Source organism: Agelaius phoeniceus, chromosome 4, assembly GCF_051311805.1.
Source record: "Agelaius phoeniceus isolate bAgePho1 chromosome 4, bAgePho1.hap1, whole genome shotgun sequence".
NCBI lineage: Eukaryota > Metazoa > Chordata > Aves > Passeriformes > Icteridae > Agelaius > Agelaius phoeniceus.
The window spans coordinates 70,639,250-70,666,909 of record NC_135268.1 but is presented as its reverse complement, the minus strand read 5'-3'; the positions used below and the strand labels follow the sequence as shown (position 1 = coordinate 70,666,909).

The 27,660-nt window shown below is 41.7% G+C and overlaps 2 protein-coding genes across 3 annotated transcripts in view; one reads left to right on the top strand and one right to left on the bottom strand.

The window, feature by feature from the left end:
- CTNNA2 (catenin alpha 2) overlaps positions 1-27,660 on the top strand; it is a 478,672-nt gene that overhangs the window by 306,094 nt on the left and 144,918 nt on the right. The window contains exon 1 of one of the 2 annotated variants that reach the window (XM_077177858.1): positions 15,205-15,341. The exons of the other annotated variant lie outside the window; for it this stretch is intronic. The gene's annotated coding sequence lies outside the window, so the exon portion shown is untranslated. Of the gene's footprint in view, positions 1-15,204; positions 15,342-27,660 lie in introns of those variants that run through there. 2 annotated transcript variants of the gene reach the window in all.
- LRRTM1 (leucine rich repeat transmembrane neuronal 1) lies at positions 14,281-17,108 on the bottom strand. The gene has a single exon (XM_054632614.2). The coding sequence runs from the start codon at positions 16,177-16,179 to the stop codon at positions 14,617-14,619; it is 1,563 nt and encodes a 520-aa protein (XP_054488589.1). The 5' UTR covers positions 16,180-17,108; the 3' UTR covers positions 14,281-14,616.

Genomic DNA, 27,660 nt, shown 5'->3' with positions numbered 1-27,660 from the left:
GCACAGGATCTTCCCATTACCCTTCCCTTGCTGCTTGGTTCAGTCCTGTAGTGAACTGAGTGCTGAAAATATGAGGAGCTTTTTGCTGTCTCAAATAGTCTAAAAGTTTTTTTTGTAAAAATTGTTCATCTATTTTGCTATTGGCATTTTCTACCAGCTTTCCAGTGACCTTTCTGGCTTCTGCTGGCCCTGCTCAGAAAGTGCGTGCATACATGATGATCTTCAAAGGTCTTTCCAGGGATGACAGACTTGACTGTGACATGTTTTCCCATCCCAGATTTCCTAGGAGGCATCACTTAATAGTTAGCCATCCTATTATGTCTCTAAGTACACAGCTGTCAGTATCTCTTTAGTATGGGAATTTAATATTTTAGGTCTTGCAATGTGAAGTTTCCTTAATTTTGTGAATGTCACAGCACTCTGGTGTGAGCTAAGCAACTTTGTTTGTTTTCTGGTAGTCACAGGAAGAACACAAAAGTGATTTAGGTAAAAATCCTATTGCTCTCTTCAATCCAAGGCAAGAGGATCAATGGGCAACTTCTGAAGCTGAACATGGACTTTAACATTTCAGTTAATCTGAGCAAGTCTCCAATCCTCTGCTATAAATAGATGAGCATATATGGCTTAAAAAAAATATAGACTTACTCCAAAAAAAATTGTTTCTTATGAAGAAAACCAGGGGAAAAGGAAGGATTTGAGGCAGGAATGCTGTTCTCTAAGAGGCTTAAAACCCTCTACATTATTCTCCATTGTCCTCCTTGCCCATGTCACTATGAAGAGAGTTTTCCCCAGTATCTTCCCTTCTGGTTGCTTCAGTGCTCTCTTTTTGCTGTGTAGGCTGTTCCTTTGTTGGCTCCCCAGGTTGTCCATATTTGAAATCACAAGCAGCCCAATAGGCAAGGCTGAGAACTGCTGCTTCATATGTTTGGTGTCACAGCTATTTAGACACTTGCAATTTCTTTCAATTACCCACTTTTATTGGAATCTGTTACTGTGGTCTGCTAGCCAAAATAAGGACTTCACTAAAAAAAATAATAAATTGCTGGCTAATATTATTTGCATGGTAATTGCTTTGCAGTGCCTATTAAATCAATGTTTCTGGCACAGCTCTGTGATAGCAATAGTACAGATATTAATATACTATGACAAAAAGCTTTTCTCATTTTTGTTTTTTTTTTAATTAATTGCTATTTTCCCATGGGAGGGTTGGGTGGGAAATGGATCTGTTGTTGCCCTCAGCTCGGTGGGGTTATGGTGAGGATCATTACACAGGCTGGGAAATCAGTGATATTTGCAGATGCTCAGGGAAATGTTTAATGGGACAGGGTCAGCTCCATCACAGAGTTCCTGTACCTTTACAGCCCAGCTGATGGGCACAGGAGGAGAAAATCCAGGCTGTTTCCAGCTTGAAAATACCTGCTGAAATGTGCTGTTCATCACATGCCTGCTGTGCCTCCTCAGTACAGTTGATCTGCACGTGTGCTCCAAGTGCAGCACTTCCAGCCAGGCTGGATTTACTCTGTGCCTTCTCCGTGTGCTGAGCACATTCCCAGTCAGTGTAACACCTCCTGATGGAATGGATTCCTGGCCATTCCATGCATAACAAAGGCTTCTGGATTTCCTTCTGGGATGTGCAGGCAAGAAGAGAATGAGCCCCAGATAACTCCCAATGCAGGCTGGATAAAGCAGGGGTTTGATCAAACCGTGTGGTTTGGTCTCAGTTAAACTTCTCCCTGCAGAGTGGTGGATATATTGAGGATATGTTGTCTGGGAGAGTCTTGAGAACCTGACTGCATTTGTTAGATCTGCTCACAAGCTCTAGTTGGTTAAGTAAGCCTTTGGAACCACTTTTAATCTTATCATGGAATGACAGAATGGTTTGGGTTGGAAGGGACCTTAAAGCTCATCTCGTTCCAGCCCTGTCTGTGGGCAGGGACACCTTCCACCATCCCAGGTTGCTCCAAGCCCCATCCAGCCTGGCCTTGGGCACTTCCAGGGATCCAGGGGCAGCCACAGCTTCTCTGGGCAACCTCTGCCAGGGACTCTCCACCCTCAAAGGGAACAATTCCTTCCCAATATCCCATCCATCCCTGCTCTCTGGCAGTGGGAGCCATTCCCTGTGTCCTGTCCCTCCTTCCCTTGTCCCCAGTCCCTCTCCACCTCTCCTGGAGCCCCTTTAGGCCCTGGAAGGGGCTCTGAGCTCTCCATGGAGCCTTTTTTTCTCCATGTGAGCACCCCCAGCTCTCCCAGCCTGGCTCCAGCCCTTGGAGCATCTCCATGGCCTCCTCTGGGCTCTCTCCAGCAGCTCCAGCTCCTTCTCCTGTTTGACCCCAGGGCTGGGGCAGCTCTGCAGGTGGGGTCTCAGCTGAGCAGGGATGGGGCAGAATCCCCCTCCCTGCTGCCCACAGGGGTTCTGGGCTGGAGCATGTGCAGCTCTCATCCCCCAGCCCCTTCACCTCCTTCTCCCCAGGGCTGCTCTCATCCATTCTGCACTCAGCCTCGTGTCTGTGCCTTGGATTGGCTCATTCTGGGCCAGGACCCTGCACTTGGCCTTGCTGAACCTCCTGAGGTTCTCCCAGGTCCCTCTCTCAGCCCATGGATCCCTGTTATGCAAAGTGTCCTGCTTTAGACATTTCTGAGATGCTTCCTACCAAAGCTCCTTTGTCTGTAGTGCATCGTTTCACACCAATATTTTTATCTGCCATGATTTAAAAATGTTGCTGGAAATCACATTTTTCTATATGATTTTTTTAAAAATGCTCACAGGAGTCACTGTAATTTGTAGCTAGTTTAATTACTTATTAAGCATATATAACTTCCAATCAATAATTTAGATACTTTTGGCTCACAAGCTTTTGAAAGGAGCTTGGTTTACGAAGAGTGAACAAATATACCATTCCATCTGTTAGCCAAACCACCTGGCACAAAATCATTTGAGGCATAATTATGTAGTTGGCAAGAATTAAAAAAAAAAAAAAAAGTGATTTCTAGAGTTTTCATCCCAATTGATGCTTTACTTCGTAGTGATGGAAACCTGACTAATGCAGCAAAGACCAGTTCTTTTTTTTTTTTTTTTTATTTTTTCACACCTCTGAATAAAATAACTTGTGTTCACCTTGCAAAAAATGCCTAACATGACAAATATAGGCACCAAGAGACAGGCATGGAATAATCCTGAGCCTAATCAGGGGAAGGGAATGGGAGCTGGCCTGTTCCTGCAAGCAGTTGGAAAGAGTCACGTAGGAGGTGCATCATTGTCCTTGTAATCTCTGTAGGAAGAGACTCGGGACAATTTGGGAAATGATTTTTCCTTCTTGGTGGCATTGCAAATGTTTTTTCTGAGCTCAGGGTTTTATAAGATTGCTACATCTGCAAATCTGTTTTCCTATTCTTTCAGTGACAAAATTCCTTCTTTAATCCTCTGGAAGCACAGAGTACACACAGAAGAGACTTAGCAAATAATATTTGCCATGTACAGAAACTTGAATTAATTTGGTAATGGAAGAGCAAATTGCTTGCATCTTTATACACAAATCTTTTGAATAATCTGTTGTCTGGCTATTTTTAACAAGCTCACATTATCAAGACATGGGTTTGCTCTTCAGATTTAACATGTGAGAAGTCAAAATGTGCCTTGTTTGTGATTTTATTCTTCAGTTTCAGTTAAACAAATTAATTATTCAAATGAAATTAAGGATGCTCTGAACTCCATCTGAGCCATAAGAGGACACAAAAAGGCACCATCTCAGATAATCAACAGGTAATTTCAGAATAATTTATAGAAGGGCAGCAGCCCTGCTTTAATTATTAAAATGCATACAAGGGTGTCTTACAAGCCTTAATTAAAAATACATTCTTAGGCAATTTCTTAGCAAATCACCTTAGCAAGGGTTGATATTTCTCCCTATCAAATACATAAATTTACCTGCTGCATCTTAAAAATCACTGCTGAGGGTGGCATTTGAAGCAGGGATTGAGAAAATTGAAGTGATGGAATGATTTTTACAAGAGGCAAATAGAACTCCTTGTCACCTCTCATCTGCCCTACAAGCCCAGCCTGGTACACTGGAATTAATTATCTTGAGGGTGCAGTAGATGCAGCTGAAGGATGTTCACTTCTGCTCCAGGTTTCTTTTGTTTTCTTCTTCTTTTTTTGGGGGGGTAGAATGTGCTATTTTAACAGAACACCCAGTTCTGACAAAGTGTTTGGTGTTACCTCAGCCAGAGACAGGGCTGAGCTCCTGCTCAGCACCCCAGCCCCTCTCTGCACCCAGCTCAGCACCTCTTCTCCTCAGTCCCAAAGTGTTCCAGGGTGCATTGTTACAGAACAGCAGCAGAAAATGGGCTGGTATGGTAAATGCAGGCCACCAGTGAGGGGAGAGGATGATGAGGAGGACTCCATCTCATCAGAAGGCTAATTTATGGCTTTCTCATGCTGTATTATATTAAAGAATGCTATACTGTACTAAAGAACACAGAAAGGAGACTTACAGAATGCTAAAAGCTAATAATGAAAACTCCTGACTCTCTCCAGAGTCCCAACACAGCTTGGCCCTGATTGGCCAAAGAGTGAAAACAACTCCCAGCAGAATCCAATGGAACAATCACCTGTGGGTGAACAATCTCCAAACACATTCCACATGAGCACAACACAGGAGAAGCAAATGAGATGAGAATTGTTTTCCTTTTCTCTGAGGCCTCTCTTGCTGCCTTTCAGCTTCCCAGGAGAAAAACCCTGGGTGAAGGAATCATGTTCAGGGAATGTGAATGCCACAGTCTGTTATATTGAATTATGTGGAAAAAATTGTAAAACTGGGGATTCTTCCAGTTTTAGTGCATGTCCTACAGAAGACAGAGGAGGGTGTAAGTGAGCAGGAATAACCTGTGTGTGTTCAGGATGTGGGGATGTGAAGGGCTCACCCAGCCTCAGTTTCCTCACGTGTGCAGGTTGGTTGGAAACACAGAAATTCAGTGACTGGTCCATGAGTAAGAAATTAAAAAAATCCATTTCCACTGCACGATATGCCCTGTCCCAGATGCTGTTCCTAAAAAAGTATCTTGTTTAATCTATAAAGTTTTAGGGATATATGTACCAAATTAGTTCCATGTTCCCATTTCTGTACAACTGTTCCTTGTTTTTAATGCCTTTTTTTTTGCATCAGTGATGTGTACAGTGACTTCCAAATGTTATTTTTAAAATTTTATGATTGTTCCTGATGCCAGGGTGTGCGTGGCCCCTGTCACACTCTGCATCCTCTTCTTGCAGGCAGGCAGAAAAAAAATAAAAATCCATCTGCACAACAGCTTGTGCACTGAGTAATGACAAGAAACAACACAGGAGTGCAGCAGGCACTTTAATGAGGAATAGAAAATAACAATATACGGTGAAGGAACATCAGATTGAAGGGGGCATAGAAAGGACGGGTGTGTGCTCGTTCCGGAGCTGCTGCCCGTGCTCCGGGCGCGTTCTGCAGCAGCCGGTGGGGAACGGCCGCTAGAGGGGGGGTGGATCCACGTTTTGCTCTCGTGGCGCTCCTGCAGGTCCGGTTTCTTCCCCTCCCTCCTCGCAAACTTTCCCAAATCGTTCATCCTCTCACCTGGCAGGAGTTTATCCTTATCTAGCGCTCAGAGCCTTTCCTAACTTAGCCTTAACAGAATTTTCTAGCTGAAGCCAGAGGAGTGGTTTATATCACACTATTTAATTTCTGGAGAGCTGTTCCATTAGGGATGTTATTCCACTTTTCTTTTCTCCTCTTTTTGCCCTCTCTGCACACTGGGCAGAGATTTTAATGCAATATCCTGGAATGCAGTTGTCCAATTGTTGCCTATAGCTTACATCAGCGAGGCACAGATGAACAGTTTCCTTTATACCTTGTCTTTTGCTTTGTATTTGACTATTCAGAATTTCATCCATCAAACCTTATATAAGATTCAGCCTTTGGAAGTCCCTTTGCACATCCACACCATTTCCATTCTTTTTCACAATATAAATAATCTGTCATTTGAAAAATGCCATCTATTTCCTGATCATAGCTGAGATGATTCAGCAGCCTTGACCCTGGGACCACACTGTGCTCCATTTTTTTCCCTGTATGAATAAAAAGCCACTGTATTTTTGAGTTCCTACCTAGTTTTCTATGACAATGGAGCTTGCCTTATTTATGGGAAACTGAATATCTTGTCAAAAGCTCTTCAAAAGTCCAAATATAATTTGTTGTTTTAAATTCCCTAGTGCTTTACACAGGCCTTCATTTCCCAATTTCCAGCATACAAAAAATAGATCTGACACAGATTTTAGCTTGTTTGTTTCAAGTTTGATTTTCCAGGACTTGTTCATCAAATCCTCATTAAGAGTTTTCATTAATAGCCATAGCTTGACTCCTGTGCTAATGAAAAATGACAGATTGGGGCTGGAGCATCCTACATGGTGGGAAAAGAGAACCAGGGAAAAAAAAAAGGGTTTTCAACTCTTATTAGGAAAGATACTCAGTGTAACTTCATAAATCTACTCAGGGAACTTTTTGGGAAGTTCTTCATTCTGCCAGCTAGGGAATTACCTAATGTAATTCCCAACAGTTGCCAGAATCAGAGGAATAGACACACAAAGCAATATGGGAAGGTTTGCTTCAGTCTTGAAGTGCCACCCATTGAGAAAACAACTTTTGGCTTGGCATGTTCCCCATGAAGGCAAAGCACAATCTCCAAGGGTTCAGTTCTGTGCATGACAGCAATGAAAAAGCAAAAATCTTTAAAAAATCAACCAAAAAGCCAATCATGACAAAGCCAAGATGGACAGAGGAATAAGCCCAGGGTTCAGCTCCCTGGGACTCTGTGGATTTTGGTTTCCCACTGCAGATGTAGGTTTACACAGGCTCATTGTGTTATCAGAAATCTCCACAGAGCTTTGTTATCACCTAGTGAGGATCAGCTGTGTTGGTTGCCATCTAAATCTCTTTCTGATTCATCTGTTATGGGCACTGTCCCCTTTACAGATTCCCCCTCTATTTTTCAGCAGTGATTTCCTCTATCCCATGTGATCCCCCTTTCCTTTCAGCTGCTGCTCTGTGCCCTCCACCTTCCCCAAGCCCTGTCCCACACAGGGATTTTGGTTTGTGGGTTTTCCCCAGAGAGGGAATGGCAGCTGCATTCCTCCTGCTTGTTTGCTGTCTCCAGGATTTCTTCATCTCCCAGGCCATTGGATGCACATCCAATTTATTAGACTGCAGCAATTCCATAAGAAATTCATGGCGTCCAGTTGTTGTTTGGGAATTTGATCTGACAGGAACAGCAGGTTCTGGGCTGTTTGGAAAGGGAGTTATGGTGCAGGGGGAAGGTTTGTGAAGGTGGAGGCAGCTGAATTCACTGGTAAAGAAACACAAAATGTCCAATATTAAGTGACATTTACATGGGATTAGGGTAAACATTTGACATCCAGTGGCCTCTTTAGCATGAGGATTGCAAACCTTTGAGCAGCAGCCACAAATTTGTTTGCTGTGGAAAAAAAAAAATTGCATTGGGAAGTAATGTGGATCAGATAAGTAAATTTTCTGTCATGATAAGCTTTAATATGGAGCCAAGTTTTAAAAAAAAAGAGTGGGTAAAAAAGTCCCTGGATGGTTTATCTCATTATTATTAACATTCTTTAATATTTACCAGGCTCTCTAAGCAAGCCAGGCTGTCAGAGAGGCACTGGACCACAAAGACAGATCCAGGTTTACTCCTGGGAGCTCACTTTACCTCTCATCCTGCAAAGAGGGTTGATAGCAGACATGTTTCAAAGGGCTGACAGTTGTGAGAAGGCTGAAAACCTCAGGAATTCAATAGCTGTGGACTGTTCTTGCAGCTTAGTTTGGGATTTTCAGAGCTCTCCTCTTCCTCCTCCCCCTCTTGTTTTTTGACTCACCCTGCCTGTGAGGCTCTGGGAATGAAAAATGTGAGAATGGGTAAGAAGGGGTAAAAATTAGAGGAGAAATAGATATTTTGAAAGGTATTCAGAAATCTGTTTTCAGTTTGAGTCCCCCAGCTCTCAGAGGATGTTTGCTCATACCTGACTGTAGCCACTAGGGTACAGAGGTGTGCTACTGCAGGAAGATCTGCTGTACATAAGCTGCATTTTTTTCATTGGATCAGCCCTTAAATCAGTTTGATGTGTCCATGCATATTTTTACAAATCTTAGATTTTACCAAAAACGTTTTCAGCCCTCTCTGCAGTGTTGTGCCCTGTTTTGCTCTCAGGAGAAAGGCACATCAGCAAAAAGGGCCAGATTAAAGTTGGGAATAAATGAATAGCTGGGCTTACTGTCTAATCACATCAGTCAGAGAAATCTGCTGTGCTAAAAGTGATAATTCAGTGATGAAGTAGATTTTTCTACTTACCTATTGCCTTTTAAATCTTGGATTTAGTCTTTGTTAGCTCAGAAATGGAAGGGAATTGGTCATGTTCCCATAGCACCCGTGCTGAAAGACATTTTCTGGCAGTAGTGACTGTGTATGGTGAGGATGTGAAGAACATGAGAGCAGGGAAATGATTTAAAATAAAAGTGCCTCAGCAGAATAGTAGGTGCTGTTTGCCAAGCATAGATGTGCATAGTATTAATGTATTAATCCATTAGCACTGCCACCTATCTCTGATTTTTATCATATTTACATATTTGGGTTTTTAGGAGGGGGAGAGATGGAGGGAAAGGTGAGAAGCTGGTGTTTATTTTCAACTGAATTTCTTCTCTTGTGATGCAAATGTGGCACTTGGAGCTCAAACTCCTTTCAGTGCAGCTTCTTCCCTTTGACTGTCTCCCCCAGCTATCACCCCAGCAAAGGGAGTAAGAACAGTAATTGCTTTAAAGCCTCAAGAGTTGTGCCTGAATGCCAACAAGTGACGTGATCTTAATTGAAAAAAAACAAAACAAAACAAAACAGAAAAACCCGAACAAAACAAAACTAAAAACCCCAAAAACCCAATTGCCCTGTTCTCACAGAAATACAGATTTCATTGCAAATATGTTCACTTTAGAGCAGACAGGGTGCAATAAAATTACAGTGCTCTGCAGCATTCATCTCAGCTCTTCACAGCCACCCACCCAATTACAAGCTGTGTCTTGCCAGCAGAAGACTGTTGCTTGGTTTCTGTATTATTTTTATAGCTTTGCTTTCCCCCCCCATAACTTTAGAGGTAGGCTGTGCTTACTCCTTTCCTTTCACCAGGTTTTTCTTCTGCTGTTAAAAAAAAAAAAAAAAAAAATTAAAAAAAAAATTGGCTGGTATGGAAAGTCTTTCGCATGGCTCTAAATGTGATTTGGTTTTTAATGTAGAATATGCTCTGAATAGTTGTCTCTAATGCCTTAATAGCTCTGGTTTATGTCAGTAATTATATGAAAGGTTAATCTTTAAATCACCAGCATTTCCTAAATTCCTGATCAACTTCATGCTTGGAAAGGAACTCGCATAAATGCTCAATTTGTTAATATTAGACTGGGTTGGGCAGGTCAAGGAAAAGCATAACCTTGGTGCATAATGGTAATTTGAACACAGCAAAAATATCTCAGATCTGTTTGTCATTAGAGCTGGGAATGTAAAGCTGACTGTGAGTGTGGATATAATTAGCAGGAGAATCCGCAGTAGCTCAAGATCACCCATCCCTCTCTATGAGGGTTTCTTAAAAAAAAAAAATAATAAAAAAAATAGCTATTTGGGGTAGAAATGTCTGCTTTTCTAGCAAGTCTGTGGTGAGCTGTGATTAGGACAGCCAGGAAATGCAGCCCGCACACGCTGGTGGCAGTGCCGGAGCTGGGCAGGCGGTGATGGATGGGGGGACACTGACTGCGCTCCCGGGCACGGGGAGGTGGCGGAGGAAGTGACGGGGCTGCGGGCACGCGTCTGGGGAAGCGCGCCCGACTGCGCCTCCCTCCCTGCTCGATGCTGGGCATCTTCCCTAAACCAAACCCCTGCTCTTGTCCTTGCCACAGCCCGAACGTGGGAGGGGAAGGCACGGGAAAATCTCATTTCCCATGTGTGCACAGTGCCCCCCTTGCCTCCTCACCAGCTCTCATCTTCCCTTTCATGCCGTCCCTTCACCCCTTCCTTTTCTCTCTCCTGCTGAATGGAGCTATTTAGTGGTGTACCCTCCTTTGCAGAAGCTGCTTCATCCCTGCTTGCACAGTTTTTAAAACTGCTTTCTCCACCCACCCTCGGTCTTGGTTTTTCATCTGTGCTACTTCTTTAGGTTAACCATCTTTACAAAAGGAAAAGGCAGAGGAATCCAGAAACACCCTGAGTTTGGTTGCCATTGCTCCAGTCTTTCCTCTTATCTTTTGTCTCCTCTTAATTTCATTATTATCACTGCTGTTATTATTATAATAGCACTAGAAATGAGCTTCCTCATTAAACACTCCCTTTTTGCCATTCTGAATACCACTGTGGAAGCTGGAGGGGGGAGGAAGGGGGACTCAGAGTCCTTTTGCTGTTAATGCAGAATGAGACTCACACAAATGTAGTCCATCTCAAAAGCAAATGAGAGTTGTTTGGGGTTTTTTTTATCAGCACCGAACAAAATGATCAAATAGACTCGTTTCAACTACCCCTCAATGCCTTAGCCATGAAAACATACAGAATATTTTAGAGCATACAAAAATACCCTTGGGGATGGTTCATGGACTTTGTGTGGCACAGGTGGGCAGGGAGCTGGGTCAGGCTGCTCCAGAGCATCCTTGCTGTGACCACAAGCAATGGGCCATCCCTTGGGCTCACCCCCTGCAGCACCCAGACATGGCAAAGCAGGGAATTGGCACCTTGAGCAGAATTTCTTTGTATTTTATATTTTCAGGCCAGAAACAGAATGTGGTACATTAGCATTGATTCTGTGGTTTCATACCATTTTTTTTTTTTAAGTAGTACAGAAAGGAAGGGAAAAAAGGCAGAAAGGAAAATAAATCATCCCTTATATACATTCAAAGCATACACAGCAACAGTTCCTTCAGCACTGGGTGCACTGTGAGTGGGTATTGATGTTAGCAGAAAGAAAATGCATATTAGAGATCTGTAACACTGGTACTGCTAACCAGCTCAGCAAAGGTAGTGCTTTTGCTTGCCTTTCACCCTGCTTTTTGTGCAAAAAGACAGTTAAATATAAAAAAATAATGTTCATTACCTAATTATAACAGGGAGATTAGTCCTATTAAGTGGAACGTCGAAAAGGGAATATTTAAAATATTTCCCTTCCTTTGATATTCCCCAAGCATTTCATGGACAAAACACTGTTCACAACTCACCCCAAAAGCATCCTTTTTTTTCTTTTTTTTTTTGTCCTTTGATTTTGGAGGCATTTAATAGGCCAGAATAAGGGCATCAAAAGAGAGGGAATAAGTTATCTCTGGGCAGTTGTTGAACATGAAATTTGGAAGAAAGAATTGGGGAAAATCTGTCCCTGCAGTTGCTCTAAATGCAGTACAAATATAATAACTCTCATATACACCAATGCAAGTAGCCTGGAGCAGGATGAATAACTGGATTTGCAATAGCTGGATTGAAATGACATACAGGCTCTTTTATTTCTTTATTACCCACACATATTTCATGTAAATTTTCAGCCTGGATGTGGGCACCCTGTGGAGTGTCTTCATGCCACGTAACAGCAGTGACACCCTCTTTTCTCCAATAAATATTCAGAGGGTGTCAAGATCTCCAGAAATCCTCTGGGGATCACTGGGAGGCTGTCTCTAGAAGGGATTACCCTTCTAGAAAAGATTTCTGCAGGAGGATTTTGAAATACATCCTTCCTGCTGTGCTCTCCATGGAGGGATCCATCCATCATCCTGCTCAGGGTGGCAAAGCACTGGTGGCCATCACCTCTCTGCAGGAGAAGTGGCACCAGGCAAACCCCAAATCAGCTCTCACTCAAGAAACCACTGCACCTTCAAAGAAAAATGCTCTGTTCCATTTACTTGGGCTGTCAATGCCAGATGCATGGAGCACAGAGGTGAATAAATTCCAAAGGCAGAATTGCTCAAATCCTTGCGAACGTAGCTGGAGGTTGCTAACACCAATGAACAGCAGGGATGACTCCAGAGGGGCGCAGTCACTCGTGTGTTTCAAATACAACCCACAAAAATGCTAAAAATACACGGAAATACAACCACAGGATGATTGTTTGTTGGTACCAGGCTTGTCTCAGGTTCACAGGGCCAAAACCACGACTGCACCAACACGTTTCCTGATAGCAACAGGGGGTCATTATCAAAATAAAACCAGTTCATATTTTGTTTTACCATATGCAGACAGTATTTTAATAACCTTGGTTGATTTGGGAAGCTTCCTGGCAAGTGGCTGTACCCAAGTGCTGCCTGGTGGCTTGGGGAGCACATAGCCCAGTCCAAAGTTAGAGAGTCAATTTTTCACACTTAAATTCCCTATCGATTTCAGAGAAAGGTTTAATGGAGAAAATAAATTTAGCTGGGCCCACAGTTAGCATGGCATAAAGTACTTTTGCTTCAAGCATGGTCAGGAGCCCAAAGAGAGGAGGGGTTCTGAACCTTCCCTCTGCCCCTCCTGTTGGGTTTGTACGTGCACACTCAGCCCCTCAGGTCACTGGGGAGTTTCAGGATGGATCAAGCCCTTGTGGGCTTGAGGCACAGAAAGAGAAATGTGCATTTGTTTAAAGAGAGAAAAGCCTGGGTTTAACAGTGCTTGCTTGTTTGAAAGCTGGGGGTGAATTTGCAGTTGCTTTAGGAAAAAAAAGCATTGATTTTCATTAAATTTTCTGTGGCACTGTCCTCTCCCAGTACATAATCTCATTGCTTTCATAGATGATATTATAGTCTCACTGAGTAAAAATTTTGATTAAGAGGTTATTTTCATGTTTTATAATACATGGTATGAGATATACCAAATAGAGGAAAATAAGTCCTGACTCCTTAAAAATAGTTTCAGTCAGAAAAGAAATGCAAAATTCACTCTTTACATTTTAAATAAATGACTAAAACCTGCTATGCAAAAAAACCAAATTATTTCTTCTGTGCCTGTTTTTCTGCTTTATAAGCTTGCTGTACCCTTGTAAGAGTAGATAGCACTTTATTGCAATGAAAAAGGAAAAAAAAAACCCCTGTGTTACATTAAAACACATGTAAAATTTTGGAATTGCTCCTCTCTTGGTGGTAACCTGAGGATAGAGAAACATGTACAAAGCATAGAAATGTCACCCAGTTCATTATCCATCACATTTTATTCACATGTAATGCTGTAGGAAGAAAATTTCAAGATGCTCTGCCTGATGTTATAAAACTCCCTCATCGTCAATTAGTGCGAGAGGAGCTGCTGAAAAGATCAATCGTTTGCTTGTTCACATTCTGGAATGAAAAATCCAAAATACAAGGAAAGGAAGCCTTTATTTAAGGGCAGTCAGATAAAACAGCTGTGGGATCTACATCATGAAATCACTGCTTATATCCATCAATGCCATTTCTCAGTCCTTGGTAAGGAGGGTACATCTGCCTCCAGCCTCTGCAGAGGTTTTGGGGTTGTTTTGTTAGGGGAAGGGAGGGACACGAGCTGGGTTTTGCCAGCACTTTACTACAGGACCCAGAAGGGTGCTCTGGAAACTCTCTGTCCTACCCTGACAGTGGTTTTGCTCTTGACTTTAACCACTGAGATCCAAATAATTGCTTTTGCTTTTCACCATGGACCCACAGAGCACAAAATGAGGGGGTATTTGCTCTTGGCATAGCTCAAAACAAGCATTAAAGTGGTAAATGCAAGTAAAAACCCTTAAATTTAGCTTTTTTTTTGGTTTGGTTTTTAATATTAAAGAAAATTCTGATGAGCACATTTTGGCAGTGTTTCACTTGTTTGGGTTTTGTTAGAGACTCCTCACAATATCATCAGTTTTGATACAAAATACTTTTAGGGGTTCTAATGCAGTTTTTATGGATCTTACAGCAACTAACAAGGGAGCTGTACTTAAAAAATCCTCAGAAATCCTGTCCTAGTGACACAGTCAAAACTTCAGCCTTTCTGAGGTGCTCTGGCTCCTTGTTGTACTGACATCCAGTTACAGGTAGCACATTAACAAAAATAGAATTCCAGTGTCATGCTTCATATCTTCAGCAACATGATGTACGTGAATGTGTGCTAATTACAATGGGAAGCCACCTGGGTCATTTTAAGCTTTCTATCTTATGTGGCTTCTTTGCTCCTCTACTTTTCATTTCAACACTCAGCATGAAGAGAGAGGTTAAACTGTTGCATTTTGTATACAGGGAACCATTCATGTAATATACACCAGTCTGTAAAAACTGTAAATGCTATTTTTTTTTATTTTAAACAGTTTTCTTAGTTTACAAAAGATCAATAATTGGTACCTTTTTTTACACTCTCAGATTCCTGAATATTGACAGATCTTCAAAGGGAGTATTAGCATATGAAACCTTAAGATTGGCTGTCCTGAAGGTTTTTAAGACACGATAAAGCTAAAATATCAAGTCTTTTGGACAGCCCCTCTTAAACAATTTGGGCAGGGGTGCACGTCAGAAATCACCAGCAAAGCCCAGCACCCCCCCCCCCACCCCGTGCCACTGTCTGCCTGCACGCTGTTATTTGGTTGCACACTGTTTAAATCCCAAAGGAAAATCACACCTCGCATTCCCTCGCTGGCTGCTGGTGACAGGAGCAAGATCCGTACTCATTAATGATCACCAGGGCTCCCTCAATGTGGTTGGGTTTGTAATCAACATAATACTCCTGGGCTGACATGGCAGCCATTTGGTGCATGGTCTGTTTCTGCTTCTGCTTCCTGCGCTGTGTGACAAAGCACTGTCTTAGTTGCCTTAAGCCGGCCGGGAAGCACTTCCAGGAGACGTACAACACCAAAACCACGATGAGGAAGGAAAAAATCAGTGCCATGGTGCCCGTCACCACCTTGTGAATCTGCACGGCGTTCTCGGAGTTCTCGCCGGGCATGGTGATGGTGACGGCGTACGTGGTCCGGTCCTCGTCGCCGTCGGGCGCGTCGTAGGTGGCGGTGGCCGAGCCATAACCCAGCGTCTGCTCGCTGTTGTTGGTCACCGGGGAGAAGGTGTTGACGCTCGTGGGGTCGGCGTCCTCGCACAAGTGGAAGGCGTACACGGCGTCCAAAACATCCTCTCCCTGGGCGTACTCGGGGGTGGCACAGAGCAGGTTGCTGTCGTAGCGACCCTGGAAGTTGCTGAGCCAGGAGGCCAGGGCGCAGACGTTCCGGCTGCAATCCCAGGCGTTGGCGGAGAGGCTGATGCTCGTGAGGGACTTCCAGGAGTCGAGGACTCGGGAGTCGATGTAGGTCAGCCGGTTGGAGTCCAGCTGCAGGGATTTGAGATGAGGTACACTCTCGAAAACGTGAGGTTCGATGTACTCGATTTCGTTGCCGGAGAGATCCATCTTTTCGAGTTGCCATATCCAGTCCAAAGTGTTTACTACGATGGTAACTTTATTCCTTCGCAAGCAGAGGGAGTGCAGGGAGATGAGCCTGGGAAAATGGGCTAAATTCACTTTCACCAAGTCATTGTGCTCGAGGTGCAGCTCAGTGAGTTTGAACAAGCCAGCAAAAGAGTTTCGAGCCAGGCTCTTTAACTGATTGTATCCTATGTCTAGAAACTTCAGGCTGCGACAGTCCTGAAAAATTCTCACCGGCACGAACTTGATGGCGTTCGACCGCATGTGCAAAGTTGTCAGTTTTCTCAGCCCGTGGAACAGGTCAGGCTCCAAAGACTGCAGGTTGTTGTATGATAAATCCACACTGCGCAAGTTTGGCATGGGGCGGAAAGTGGTGTTGGGCAGTTGGGTTATTTTGTTGGAACTCAGGGTGAGCTCTTTAACTCGCCGCAATTTTTGAAAGGCATTCCCCTCCACTGAGCAAATGTGATTGTGATCCAGATAGAGCCACGTGAGCTGCATTAACCCTGTGAACTGTCCATCATGCAGCTCTGAAAGGCTGTTGTACCGCAGAGACAAGCCCATCATGCCCGACAGGTTGCGAGGCATCTCTGTGAGATTCAGTGATTCACAGTACAAAAGCCTGCCCTCACACCGACAGAGCTGTGGACACCCACTATTCACAGCTGGAAGCATTTTAGAAAAGATACCCAGCGTACACAATATCAACCCCGGGGGCTTCCTCAGCAGCCAGTTTAAACAGAGACCAATAAGAAGGAAATCCATTAGCAAGAATATTTCCAAATAGGCTTGAGAATGTCCATTGAGTCTTTTCAAATTCTACATCATATTTTATTTAAGGGAGAGAAAAAAAAAAAAAAAAGGCAAACCAACGAAACAAAGCCCGAAAACCAAAGCAAAACAGCAAACAGAACAAACACAGAGGCAAATATTTCACTTTACAGCATGCAGGAGCTGTGCAGCATTAAAGTTCACAGACATTCAAAGGTAAAATGATAGTGATTTTGTTCATTTTAAATGCTGCAGCAAAGGAAAAAAAAAAAATCTTTCTTCATGAAAGAATTTAATTAAAAAGTGTCTTACCCACCCTTTTCCAGAGAGTGACAACCTCCATTCAGTTGCTTCCTTTGTGTTTGGACTAATTATATGCAGAGCTAAAAAAGACCCCTCTGTGCTACAAATTCAGTCCCTTTCAATGTTGTGCAAGGCTGGCAAGCTCACAATGTCTCACTTCGCTTCTGCTCAACGAGCGAAAGGCTTGTCCAGCTAGCTTTTGAGCTGCCTCCTAGGACCTGCAAGTTTCAGAACTATGTACATGAGCTTGATCTTCTCCTTCTCCCTCTGTCCTTTCCTCTGCAGTTAACACTGTGGCGTGAAAAAAACTCCAAACTCTTTACTAACGACTCCACAGGATTTGTCAATCTGTTTAATGTCCATCATTTGCAACGACCATGGACCGGCACAACCTTTACTCCAGAGAGAGGTTACAATTCATTCACAGACCGGCTAAGGGTCGCTTTATTTCCCATTCTTTGTTCGCTTTGCTTGTTAGGTGATGCTTAGAGCAGAGAGAGACAGCAAGAATCCCTTCCCTTCAGCTGAGCAGTATGTTGCTAGAGCATGCAGAGGCACCCAGTGTTCACTGAGTGTCGTAAGCTGCTCATGATTGTACGCCTGCACTGTGCATCTCAGACATGGGCAGATTGAAAAGGGGTGGGCATAAAACCAACATCGGAGCGAACCAGGAAAGTAATATATGCTCTTTGATGAAATGGAAAATACTTTAAGCCTATCTCGCCATTTCTCAAACAGGCACGCACACACAGCCGCACAAATCATCAAAAGCAAGGCAGTGCTAAGTAGGAAGCTTGAGAATTAGGATTCTTTCTCTTGTTCTTTTCCTCGGATGCTTTTGTTTAAAGTCTGAATTTATAAGCTATTAGCCGGGAGAGGGAGAGACTCGATTACTTGGTTTGGGAAGGAATATGTAAACCAGTCTTTTTGGATTGCTTTTTCTCTCTAATTCCGATGATGAGCTTTGCCTTTTGGTCTTTGGGTGGGGGATTGAGGGGTGTGTGGGGGGAAATGTGTTTTATTTTTTTTTCTTCTGACATTGTCTAAATAGAGCATGATTTGAAATTCTGTGCATTCTTTCTCATAGAAATGCAGCCAGAGCTCTGCAAATAGGAATGTCTCATTTCATATAAGCTTTAATTACATTTGGTCTTTTTCCATCCTGCATATTTTGTGTGTTCAGCACATGCCTTTCCTAAAGGCCTTTTTTTTTTTTTTCTTTTTCTTTGCGGTGTATGCTACGGCACACAGAACTCCAATTCTAGCAGCATTGAGATTACTGTGCTTTTTGAATAAGATCAATGCATAGGTTGCTGTGAGTGTGTCAGCAGCATGCAAAGAGGGGGTTTCAAACCCCATTAGTTAATAAGTTTAGCAGATCGTGCTGATTTTTGTTCTGTGTTCCAAGAAAAAAAACCCAACTCTTTGCTGGGTAATTTTCAGTCCTCATTCTCTATGGGAAAGGCATCATCAATGAGCTCTGTAATTTTTACTGACTGAAAAATGTATGGTATTTCTGTCAGGAAAACGCTGGCCATCTTTTCCTATTATGAAATAGAATCTCAAGCCCCTGTGCTGCTGAGAGCGATCGGAGCTGACAGCTCCCAATTCTGCATCAATACCCAATGAAGAAGTTCCACACGGATCTTAGGATGCAAGGATTGCAGAGGATCGTGCTGATTTTATGTGGACATCGGATGCAAAGCGCTGGAGGGACAGGGCAAAACCACTGTGTTTGTTTTCTTTTTCACAGCTGTGTTAATTTAAAAGAAATTCCTTGTTTTGGTGGTGTCTGTTGCAGAGCTAAACGTTGTGTTTGAGTGTGGCTGCTGTGAGTGTGTGCTGGGGGAGATCAAGGAATGCAGTAATTTGATGCAGTAAAAGTTGCTTTGCAGAAGTCTTGGCAAACTTAAAGCTCTTGTGCATAAAAATAAAAATGTGTGAAAGAGATTCATTACTAATGGATTTGCCAGAAACCATCTTAAATAAATTACAAATATAAACCATTTAAATTGTGGTTGCAGAACCTGAGGATCAATGTGCTTTTATGCCCCCTGTTCAGTTTATTTACATTTTTCTGCTCTTCGCAACATTTCAGTGGTCTCAAAGCAAAGATGTGATGCTTTAATAGTATATGAACCTCATCTGTGTTTTAGCATTTGGGCAGGAGAGCTGAAGGTGGTTTTCCTCTCCTCAGATCATGCAGTTTTATTCAAAGCAGGCTGTTTATGCAAGTGTCCACTGGTTGCAGTACACCTTAATTCTGTTTCTCGGTACACAGAAGCAGGAGGGAAAGCAGTGACAGAACCGACAGAAAAAGCATTGAAGCAGGAGAGACTAAAAAAACCCACCCAAGAATATATTCCAGATTGCCTTGATGAATATTTTGGTGCAATTAGCAGGGGGAAAAAAATTAAAGGATGACTTGAACTTCACAGATACTGAAAAAAGCTTCAAAGCAATAAGGTTGTGTCCCTTAAAAATCTGCAACCCCACAAGTCTTTTTTTGGGTGAAGCCTTAATGCCTTCTCCCATGTAAAAATTTGGAGAGAGGTCTGCAACAGCAGCCCTGAAAATTTCAATTATATCTTCAAGGAAAGCTACCATTTTCTGCAAATCAGATGATGATAAGGATCACTTAGTTGCCATTTAAATGCTATGTATAAAGACTTCTTCTAGTAGAGATGAAGCTCCCTGATACATCACTAAGGAGCTGAATATATATCTGAATATATTTTTTTTTTTTTCACTGCTTCTCCTTGTTATCACCTGGGATACAGCTTGGATCCCAACCAATGTGCCTATTCCCACTCTGGCATATAATCCATTATCATTTGGTTTTCAAAGGCAGGAATTAGAGCAGACAGTAGCAAACCTATGTAGCAGCAGCTGGAAGACTGACAACCAGAATTAGGGACCCAGAATTAATGGCCCTGAGTGCACTCTCTCAGAGCTCTAACAGAGGGCTTTTGAAGAAGAAACTCTGCTCTTACCCAAAATTTGGTTGTAAAAAAGAATCCAGGTAGTCTCAAGATGAGAGACCTCAGTGTATGTTTGAGGCTCTGATGTTGAGGCACAATAGTGACCAAATTCAAGAACTGGGGCACCTGAAATATCTTTTGTAAATTGGTGTCCTACTGTATTTTGCAATGTACCCTTTTTGCAATCAAACCAGGAATCCACTTTGAAGATGATTGTAATGCAAAGGGCTTAATTTCCACTGTCTGAGCTGTTATCACAGCCAAACTGTTAAGTTTACACATTTTCTGAAGTTTCAAAGCCTCTGGCAAGTCTCTATAAATTAGCAGATTTAAATTAGCTTTATTAAATGTGCTATTATAAAACATTTTAAGAATGGCAAACTAAGTTTGTATGTGTTTAAAGGAGCTTGATTAAATCAATGTAAAGTAGGTTACAGAAGAACAACATGAATAAAGTTTTAGAAAGTTTAGGTGGGAAGCTTCTTCTTGTAGTCATGAAAAGGATAATTCAGTGGCAGCAATGGTCAGAATTTTTCAGTCTGGAAAAGAAAAACACCTTTCAATGTGTTTGCTCTACACATTTTTAAGATTGTGTTCAGATTAATCATAGAATCATCAAGATTGGAAAAGACCTTTAAGATGATCCAGTCCAACCATTAAATGTCCCATATAACTTAACTGGCCTCAGAGTGATTTAATTCTTGCTAATCCCTTGAATATTCCTTTGCTGTTTGTGCCTGGATATTTACCTTACCTTAATTTGCAATCCAGGACAGATGGGGTTGGGACAGAGTACATGAGATCAGAATGTGGCTGCTGATGTCTAACTCTTCATACACATATCTTTTCATAAATTCTCCACCAAAATATGAAAAGGCAAAACAGCCTATTACATCCTGAGTGTACTTCTTCCTTTTGGCATTTTCTGAGTGGTTTGTATCAGAATAATAAAAAGTGATGCTCTTAGTGATGATTTTAATTTCCTTTCATGAATGGAAGGACTCAAACCTTGATCTTTGGTAGTCTTTAATTTTCAAGTGTGCTGAACCATGACATTTTGCATAAAAGAAACATTTAAAAGCAGAAAAGGGGGAAAAAAGATATGACCTAAGGTAAAGCAAACTACATCTGTTATTTCTCTTGAATTTGGTCATCCTGAACATTTATTGGCTGCCCCTTCTGTATAGAATTTAGGATTTCAGCTGGTAAGAAGTCCAGTTCTATAACATGTCTGTTTTAGTAGATATAAAAACGAGTAACATTATACAAGATTTTGACCAGAATAATCCTGCTGGCTCCAGATGTCATTAAATTCTTACAGTACTTGACAGGCACATTGGATTTGTGGCTACCTTTAAATCACAGATGTTCTTATGCTAATGACCTTTTTGTTTTTGACAAGGTGATAAACATTTCTCTGTCTCATTGCAGTTATTCCATCCTCATCAACCACATTCATTTGCAGGTGGTCATGCATGGCTCTAGAAGGTCACTGACAGAAGAGACTCATGTGCAGAATTGTCAGCGCAGTGCAGAAATGTCAGTTTTTAGGACAACATATCCAGAGTATGGAGAAGTAACTCTCTCCTCCATTTATGGCTGATAGACTACTTGAATAAGCTAAAAAAGGACTGACTCTCCTAAATAGCTGTGAAAATACCTTTGGATTTCTGGACGTGATGGCAAAACTCTTGTCAGAGTTACTGGTTCTGAATGTCCAGGGGTAATGGGAAAAAGACAAGAAGTAAAATGATCCTTTTGTGATTAATCAACACATGAAGATCATGCAACATCCTGGCTAGGCAAAGGCTGCTGTGTTACTGTCACGTTACCAGGTTGGTGGAACTCCTGGTTTGCAGGAAAAGTGAAAATTTAAAGGGTTTTGATTAACCCTTGCTAATTCATATCTCTAAAAATGTCTTAGGAAGAAGTCATGGAGGAAGCACATGTGGAGTGCAATGATTAGCAAGTGTCAAGGTTTTAGTTGGTCATATTTGATTGGAAATCAATTAGTTCCACCTTCAGAAGTGCTAAGTGAGACACTCCACAAAAGTTTATCTCAAGATCTTCCCAAGCATTTCTGAAGGTACCAGCAAATAAACTGTAATTAATTTCCAATTCTCTTAGAAACAGAGAGGGCCACTGCTTATCCACACTCCTGAATGCATCTACTGTGCCCTCTGCTGCTGCTGATAGCTCATCTGTGAGGGTTATTTTTGATTAACTCTGGTGCTAAACAGAATTTTATTTATGCCTTGAGACTCATATTGACTGAAGGGTTGTTCTTCCATGGATGTTCCTTCTTGCAGCTGTTCCAGCTGGGGTTGGTTAATTGGCTGATTGGTTGGTTGTTGGTGTATTTACTCATCAAGAGGTTGGATGAAGTGACAGAATAGCAGGATTGTTTAGGACTGTGAAAAATCCCCCTGTAGCCAAACTAGTTATGGCCCTAAATCCATCACATTTTACCAACATTTGTGTCCTTTTCCAGAATAACTTGGGAAGTTGTGAGGTCTCACCTGGGGACACAGGTAGCACCATGCTGTAGAGAAGTCATTGGAAATACATTGGATAACCTTCATGATGGAAAATCCTTCATTCTTTTTACCAATGGCAATACCTTGAGGGGCAGTGAACACGTTTTGGATTTCCAAAGTGCAGGACATATGGAGAATAGAGAGGAATTTATGAAATCAATTATTAAAAGCAAGGATGAACAAGTTAAAAGCTGTTTCTGGCAGTCTTCTGGAAAGTCTTTTTACAAGTGGATGAACTGCTCTTGGAAATTTTTCCTAGAACAGAAAATCTGTTCTCAGCATTAGACAACCAGTTGTCTTAAATCCATTTCTTGTGCTCATTTCCAAATGTATTTTAAAGCAAAATCAGAAAAGACAAAACAAACTTCATGCTGGCCTTTGTAGATACATTATTTCTAGAAACACAGGTTAGTCATGAAATTGGTGCTGGTATTTTGAAATTGAATAAGATTTCTATTGAGTCCTCTTCTATCGCATAGAACACCATTTGAACTGACTCCACAGAAAAATGGAATCATAAAATTGGAGAATAGCTTGGGTTGGAAGGGACCTTGAAGACCATGTCCTTCCATTCCTTGCTGTGGGCAGGGACACCTTCCACTATCCCACATTGCTCCAAGCCCTTTCCAACCAATGATTCCCATATTCTGAAGGGAAAACTCAAGATAAAATGTATTGAAATCCTGGTTGCATGTGTATTGCATCTTACAGGGAGATTAGAGGGCCTCTGGATCATTAGCTCATAGACAGAATTAATAATGCAGAAACCAGGTTGAAGACTCATATTTCAGAGAGAAGTCATTGTGATTTTTGCAAGCCTAAAGAGGATGGTTTGTTGACTACCTGCAATATTTATGGTTTCATTACGTTTTATTTGCAACTGATGTAATGTCTAAGAGAAATAGTCATGGGTCAGGAGTCTCCGAAGGACACATTTAAAGGCATAACAAAAGATAGTCATGCCTTCTTAAAAAAAAAAGAGAGAATAACCTGACCTTCTTTTTTTAAACCAACTTAAAAATACTCAAGGCATTACTGAAGAGTTTATATGGTGGAGGAGGTTTGTGTGTGGTGTATGTGTAATCTTAGAAACTCAGCTTTGCTCAACGGCTAATTTAATGTTGTGAGATCCAATGGCACTCTTTGAAATATGCACTCCTGATTCTTGTTTGGTTTTGTTTCAATGTATTTTGAAGACTTTTCATGTTTCAGAATGAAGAAACATACAAAGTAATCAAAAGTTTGTGTTACTCCATTGCTTTTAATAAATATATAGAGGCATACCAAATTCTAGTAAAATATGCAAAGATCCTGAATTTTCCAAGGTTTTAGAAAGAACATGCCAAATGCATTCTCAAAATCTGCTCAGTAGCATGAATGTAAATTACCCTGCCATGTTTTTAATGGTGAAACAGCAGATTTGGAGGGCAAACAATAACAAAGCTTTAGGGTTCACTTCAGCTGTGTTTCATAATCACATTCCCTTTCCTACTGCTGTACTTTTGAATCTTTAATATTCCTGTAAAATGAAGAGCTTATTGTTTCCTAAAACTCAGTTTATATTTTAAATGAGTGGAAAGATGCATAATCAACTTGAAAAGGCAGGAAAATATCATCCTGTTTTTCAAGATATAGGACATTTTATGGAGTGTTTTGAATTCTAGAGACCCGTTTTAAAGAATGCTTGGCTTAGTTCTGCTCTTTTTTTTTTTGTCGTGCAAATTAATTATGATTTGACAAGAGTGTACTTGATTTTCTTCTTCAGATTTGGTGCAAAGCCAGGCTTTATTAGTTAGAGTCTCTAAATCAAAACCAAAGGTCAGTATCTGTAAAATGCTTGTGGCTCAAGATATATTGTAGTTTTTTCCCCATTATTCAGGTGGTTTTTGTCCATGAAAAGGTGTTTGTGTCTAAGTGGATGCTGTGTGATGCACACATGCCTGTGGACAAGTACCCACTTTTCATGATTGCATCAGTAATGTTCCTTGCAGCAATCCTAAAAATTTGGGAAACCTTTGGTGTGAAACTCCTGAATGACCCCCCCCCTTCATGCTTGGTGTGGTCTGTGAATGCTGGCAGGGGATGTTGTGTACCCATGGCAGGTAGCAGACAAAAGGTGATTTAGCAATGCACAAATAGTGAGTGCCAGACCTGCTAAAAATCAATCCTGGAAGCAGGTCCAGACCCTCACTTTGCTTCTTTTAATTGTATCTCTTTTTTTTTTTTTTTTTTGCTTGTTTTGTGCCCTATTTCTTCTTACATCTACAGTTGTTGCTTTTTGTTGGGTGTTATTGTTTCCAGTTCTTAATTTCAGGGATTGTCTCTTCCTATGTCCCTGCATAATGCCCAGCATGGACTATCCTTTGCTGTGTCAGACAATCACAGGCATTTGGGGTTGAAAAGGACCTTAAAGAAATCATCTCATTCCAACTTCCTGCCATGGGCAGGGACATCTTCCAGCATCCCAGGTTGCTCCAAGCCCTGTCCAACCTGGCCTTGGACACTTCCAGGGATGGAGTAGCCACAGCTTCCCTGGACAACCTGTCCCTCATAGTCAAGAATTTATTCCCAATATCCCATCTAACCCTGCTCTCTGGCAGTGGGAAGCCACATCCCTTGGCCTGGCACTCCACACCTTGTCCCAAGTCCCTCTCCAGCTCTCCTGGAGCCCCTTAAGGGCTCTGGGGTCAGTCTGGAGCCTTCTCTGCTCCACGTGAACACCCACAGCTCTTCCAGCCTGGTTCCACATGAGTGGTGCTCTAACCACAATGAATATTATAATAACACAGTTCTGGTGTTCAAGGCAGCTGTTGGACAAGAATTCAGTGTTTTACTGCTCCCTGGTATGGGATCTGTTGTGCAGCTGAGCTGGGGCTGTGCACTGACACCAGGTCAGCAGAACTCGCTTGAAGCTGCTCCCACGAGGTCATGAGAGCAATGAGCAGCAGAAGACATTGAAAACTTAGTGGGAAGAAGTTTCCCTAGTGCCAGTGGGATGAAGTTGGGTGGTATTGGCTTCTTTACCTTCACCCCAAAGAAAATCCCTTTATCCTTTGTTCTGTGCTGCTTTTCCTTGGCCCTCACTCTGCAGGACCATGGAGCCTGTTGGAAGCATCTGCAGCGCTGCAAAGCAGTGCTGACCTTGGGATACTTCCCTGAAACACATTCAGAAGCTTCTGAGCTGTGTTCTCTGACTGTCTGGATTTTCTGGCACCGTTGTGTCCATTAAATACTGATTAGATTTAAGAAATCCAAGAGACCAAATAATGCTATCATCTCTTCCCTACTTATCTTAATAATATTGCCAGTAATACTCCTATATATCAATTCTAGGATATTCTATACCTAATCTGGTGCAGGGAAACAGGGACAGTGTGCTTTTTTGTTTCAAAGGCAGAAGAAAGCCATTGTATTTATTGATTTGATTTTTTCTGTATTGCCTAAAGATGAGGGTAAAAAGTGAAAGCTGCTTTCAAGGGCTGTTAGAGAAATACATCATTTTTCATAATGTTTAATGAATTGCTTACAGTACTTGTTTTACTTAAAACTGCAATTAAAGATCACCCTCTAGTCAAAAGAAAACTGTGATAAGAATGTGACTTGAAACTGGGCAGAACATTTTCTAAAGCCCTTTGGGAGTAATTCCAGTAATTATTCAAGCTGACGTTTTCCAGCGAAATAACCCTTTATGTGTGAACTCCATTAATCATAATAACACAGTTCACATGTCAGATACTTCTCTCCAGTCACTTCATACTCTCCATTTATTAAGAGACTAATAAACATCCTCACTAAACATGAGAAAATATTAAACTGCTTGCAGAAAATCCTGGTGTGTAGGTTCAGTCTTGTGAGGTGGGACGTGATCTCTTGATGTCTGCAAATACCTTGAATTTCTGGGCTGTAGCTGCTATCAGCATCAAGTCTCCTCCTCATTTGGTGTCATTTCAGTCACAGCACTTTCAGGACATTTCTGTTTTCTTTTTTTCTCTGAACTGCCCTGGAGAGGTCTGGTTTGTCCGTCTGTCCAGTAAAGACTTCCTGTATATAATTTCTTAGCTAAATAATTGGTCTTTTGCAAGACCTGGATGTAGGAAACAAAAATTCTGCTTTAGATCACCTACAAGCACAAGAGTGAATACTTGAATACTTTTTTTTTTTTATGATATGAACTTACTACACATTATTGGAACAGCAAAATTAATATGGACTGTCTTTGATGATAAGCAGCTCTAAGAAGATTTGTGTTATGTTTTTCTGTGTTTCGTCAGCTGAAGATACTCCTAAATATTATCTTGTATTAAAAAGTGGTGGTTGAAAAATGCAGTGGTGATTAGATGCCCATACTTGAAGAATTTATAATTCTCTCCTTTTCAGATTTTGACATTCTTTTGTGCTTTTGAAGCTGGCAAGTGCAATTATCAGTGTTCTGATGAGGAGTGATAAATATAATCTATTGCTGAATGTGGATAAGGATGCAAATAAGATTGGTTTGACACAGCCTCCTTGTGCATCTTCTGACTTCTCAAAAGCTGAGTGGAGAATAATTCTTTGTCTTTGGAGATTTGCTTTATAATATTTGATTGGGGTTTTTTTTGTGTGTATTTTTTTGTCCTGGAGCCATGCAGTACCTGGACTGTTCCTGTGACTCATGCTTGAAATTCAGGATTTTTGCATGGCAGTTGTCATTCGTTGCACATTCCAGTAGATGGCAACTCCAGTCTTCCTGACATTTCATCTCCATTCAAACCAGGAATATTTGCTGTGCCCCCACCCCTGCATCTCATTCCTATAAATAGCTGTGAATTTCACAGAAACGTGAGGCAATATTACTTTTATTGAAATTACCACACAGTATCTGATTTCAACTCAAACAGTACCTAAAGGATGATTAAAAAAAGGCCTGTAAGTGCCAATCCTCCTGGATCATAAAGCAGGAGGGTTGTGTTACACACTGATTCCCCTGTAACTTTAGAAAATATTTTAGGAATTTTCTTAAAAAGAATTAGTACCCCAAACTTCTTTTTGTGTGAAATAAAGGAAGGAGTTGGCTGCAAGTACAGCACACTGGCTTCAGGTTTGACAGTCTGGCTGTGAGTTGTATCTCCCCCTGATTAATGCTAAATTATTTATTTTTGCTGTTCATAGTAAACACTTGATCAGACCTGTAAAACTTTGTAAATTTGTGAATTTCATAATGATATACCTGGATGCAGCTTGTTTTGGGCGAGGGCAGGAGCTGGCCCAGGGGTTCTCTGCATGGTTTAGCCATGGGAATATTCTCCAGTTTCCCTCCTGCCCTCTTCGTTGTGCTCCTATTCCCTCCCATCAATTGTACCACCAAAGCACCAGTGCAGAGCAGCCTATTTCTGGTTTTTCCTCTGCTGACTTTCACAACTTTAATACTTGCCTGTAGAATTGGAAGCCAAAAAACAAAGCATCTCTCTGTGAGTGAATGCCAGACATCAACCCCAGGCACAAAAGATTGTGCTTGCTCTGCCTGGGATGGAGGCTAAGGATCATAACAGTCACACAAAGGGTCCTTTCTCTATCTCTCTCTATCAAGACTGTAGTTTAATTTTCAAATCACTTCCACTGTGTCTAGCAAGGTTTTATTTTGAGGTTGATGGTTAGAAAGGGACAGAGTGAAGTAC

Bases quoted from the DNA above. Each gene is read 5' to 3' on its own strand.
- LRRTM1 (XM_054632614.2), bottom strand. From the start codon at position 16,179: ATGGATTTCCTTCTTATTGGTCTCTGTTTAAACTGGCTGCTGAGGAAG.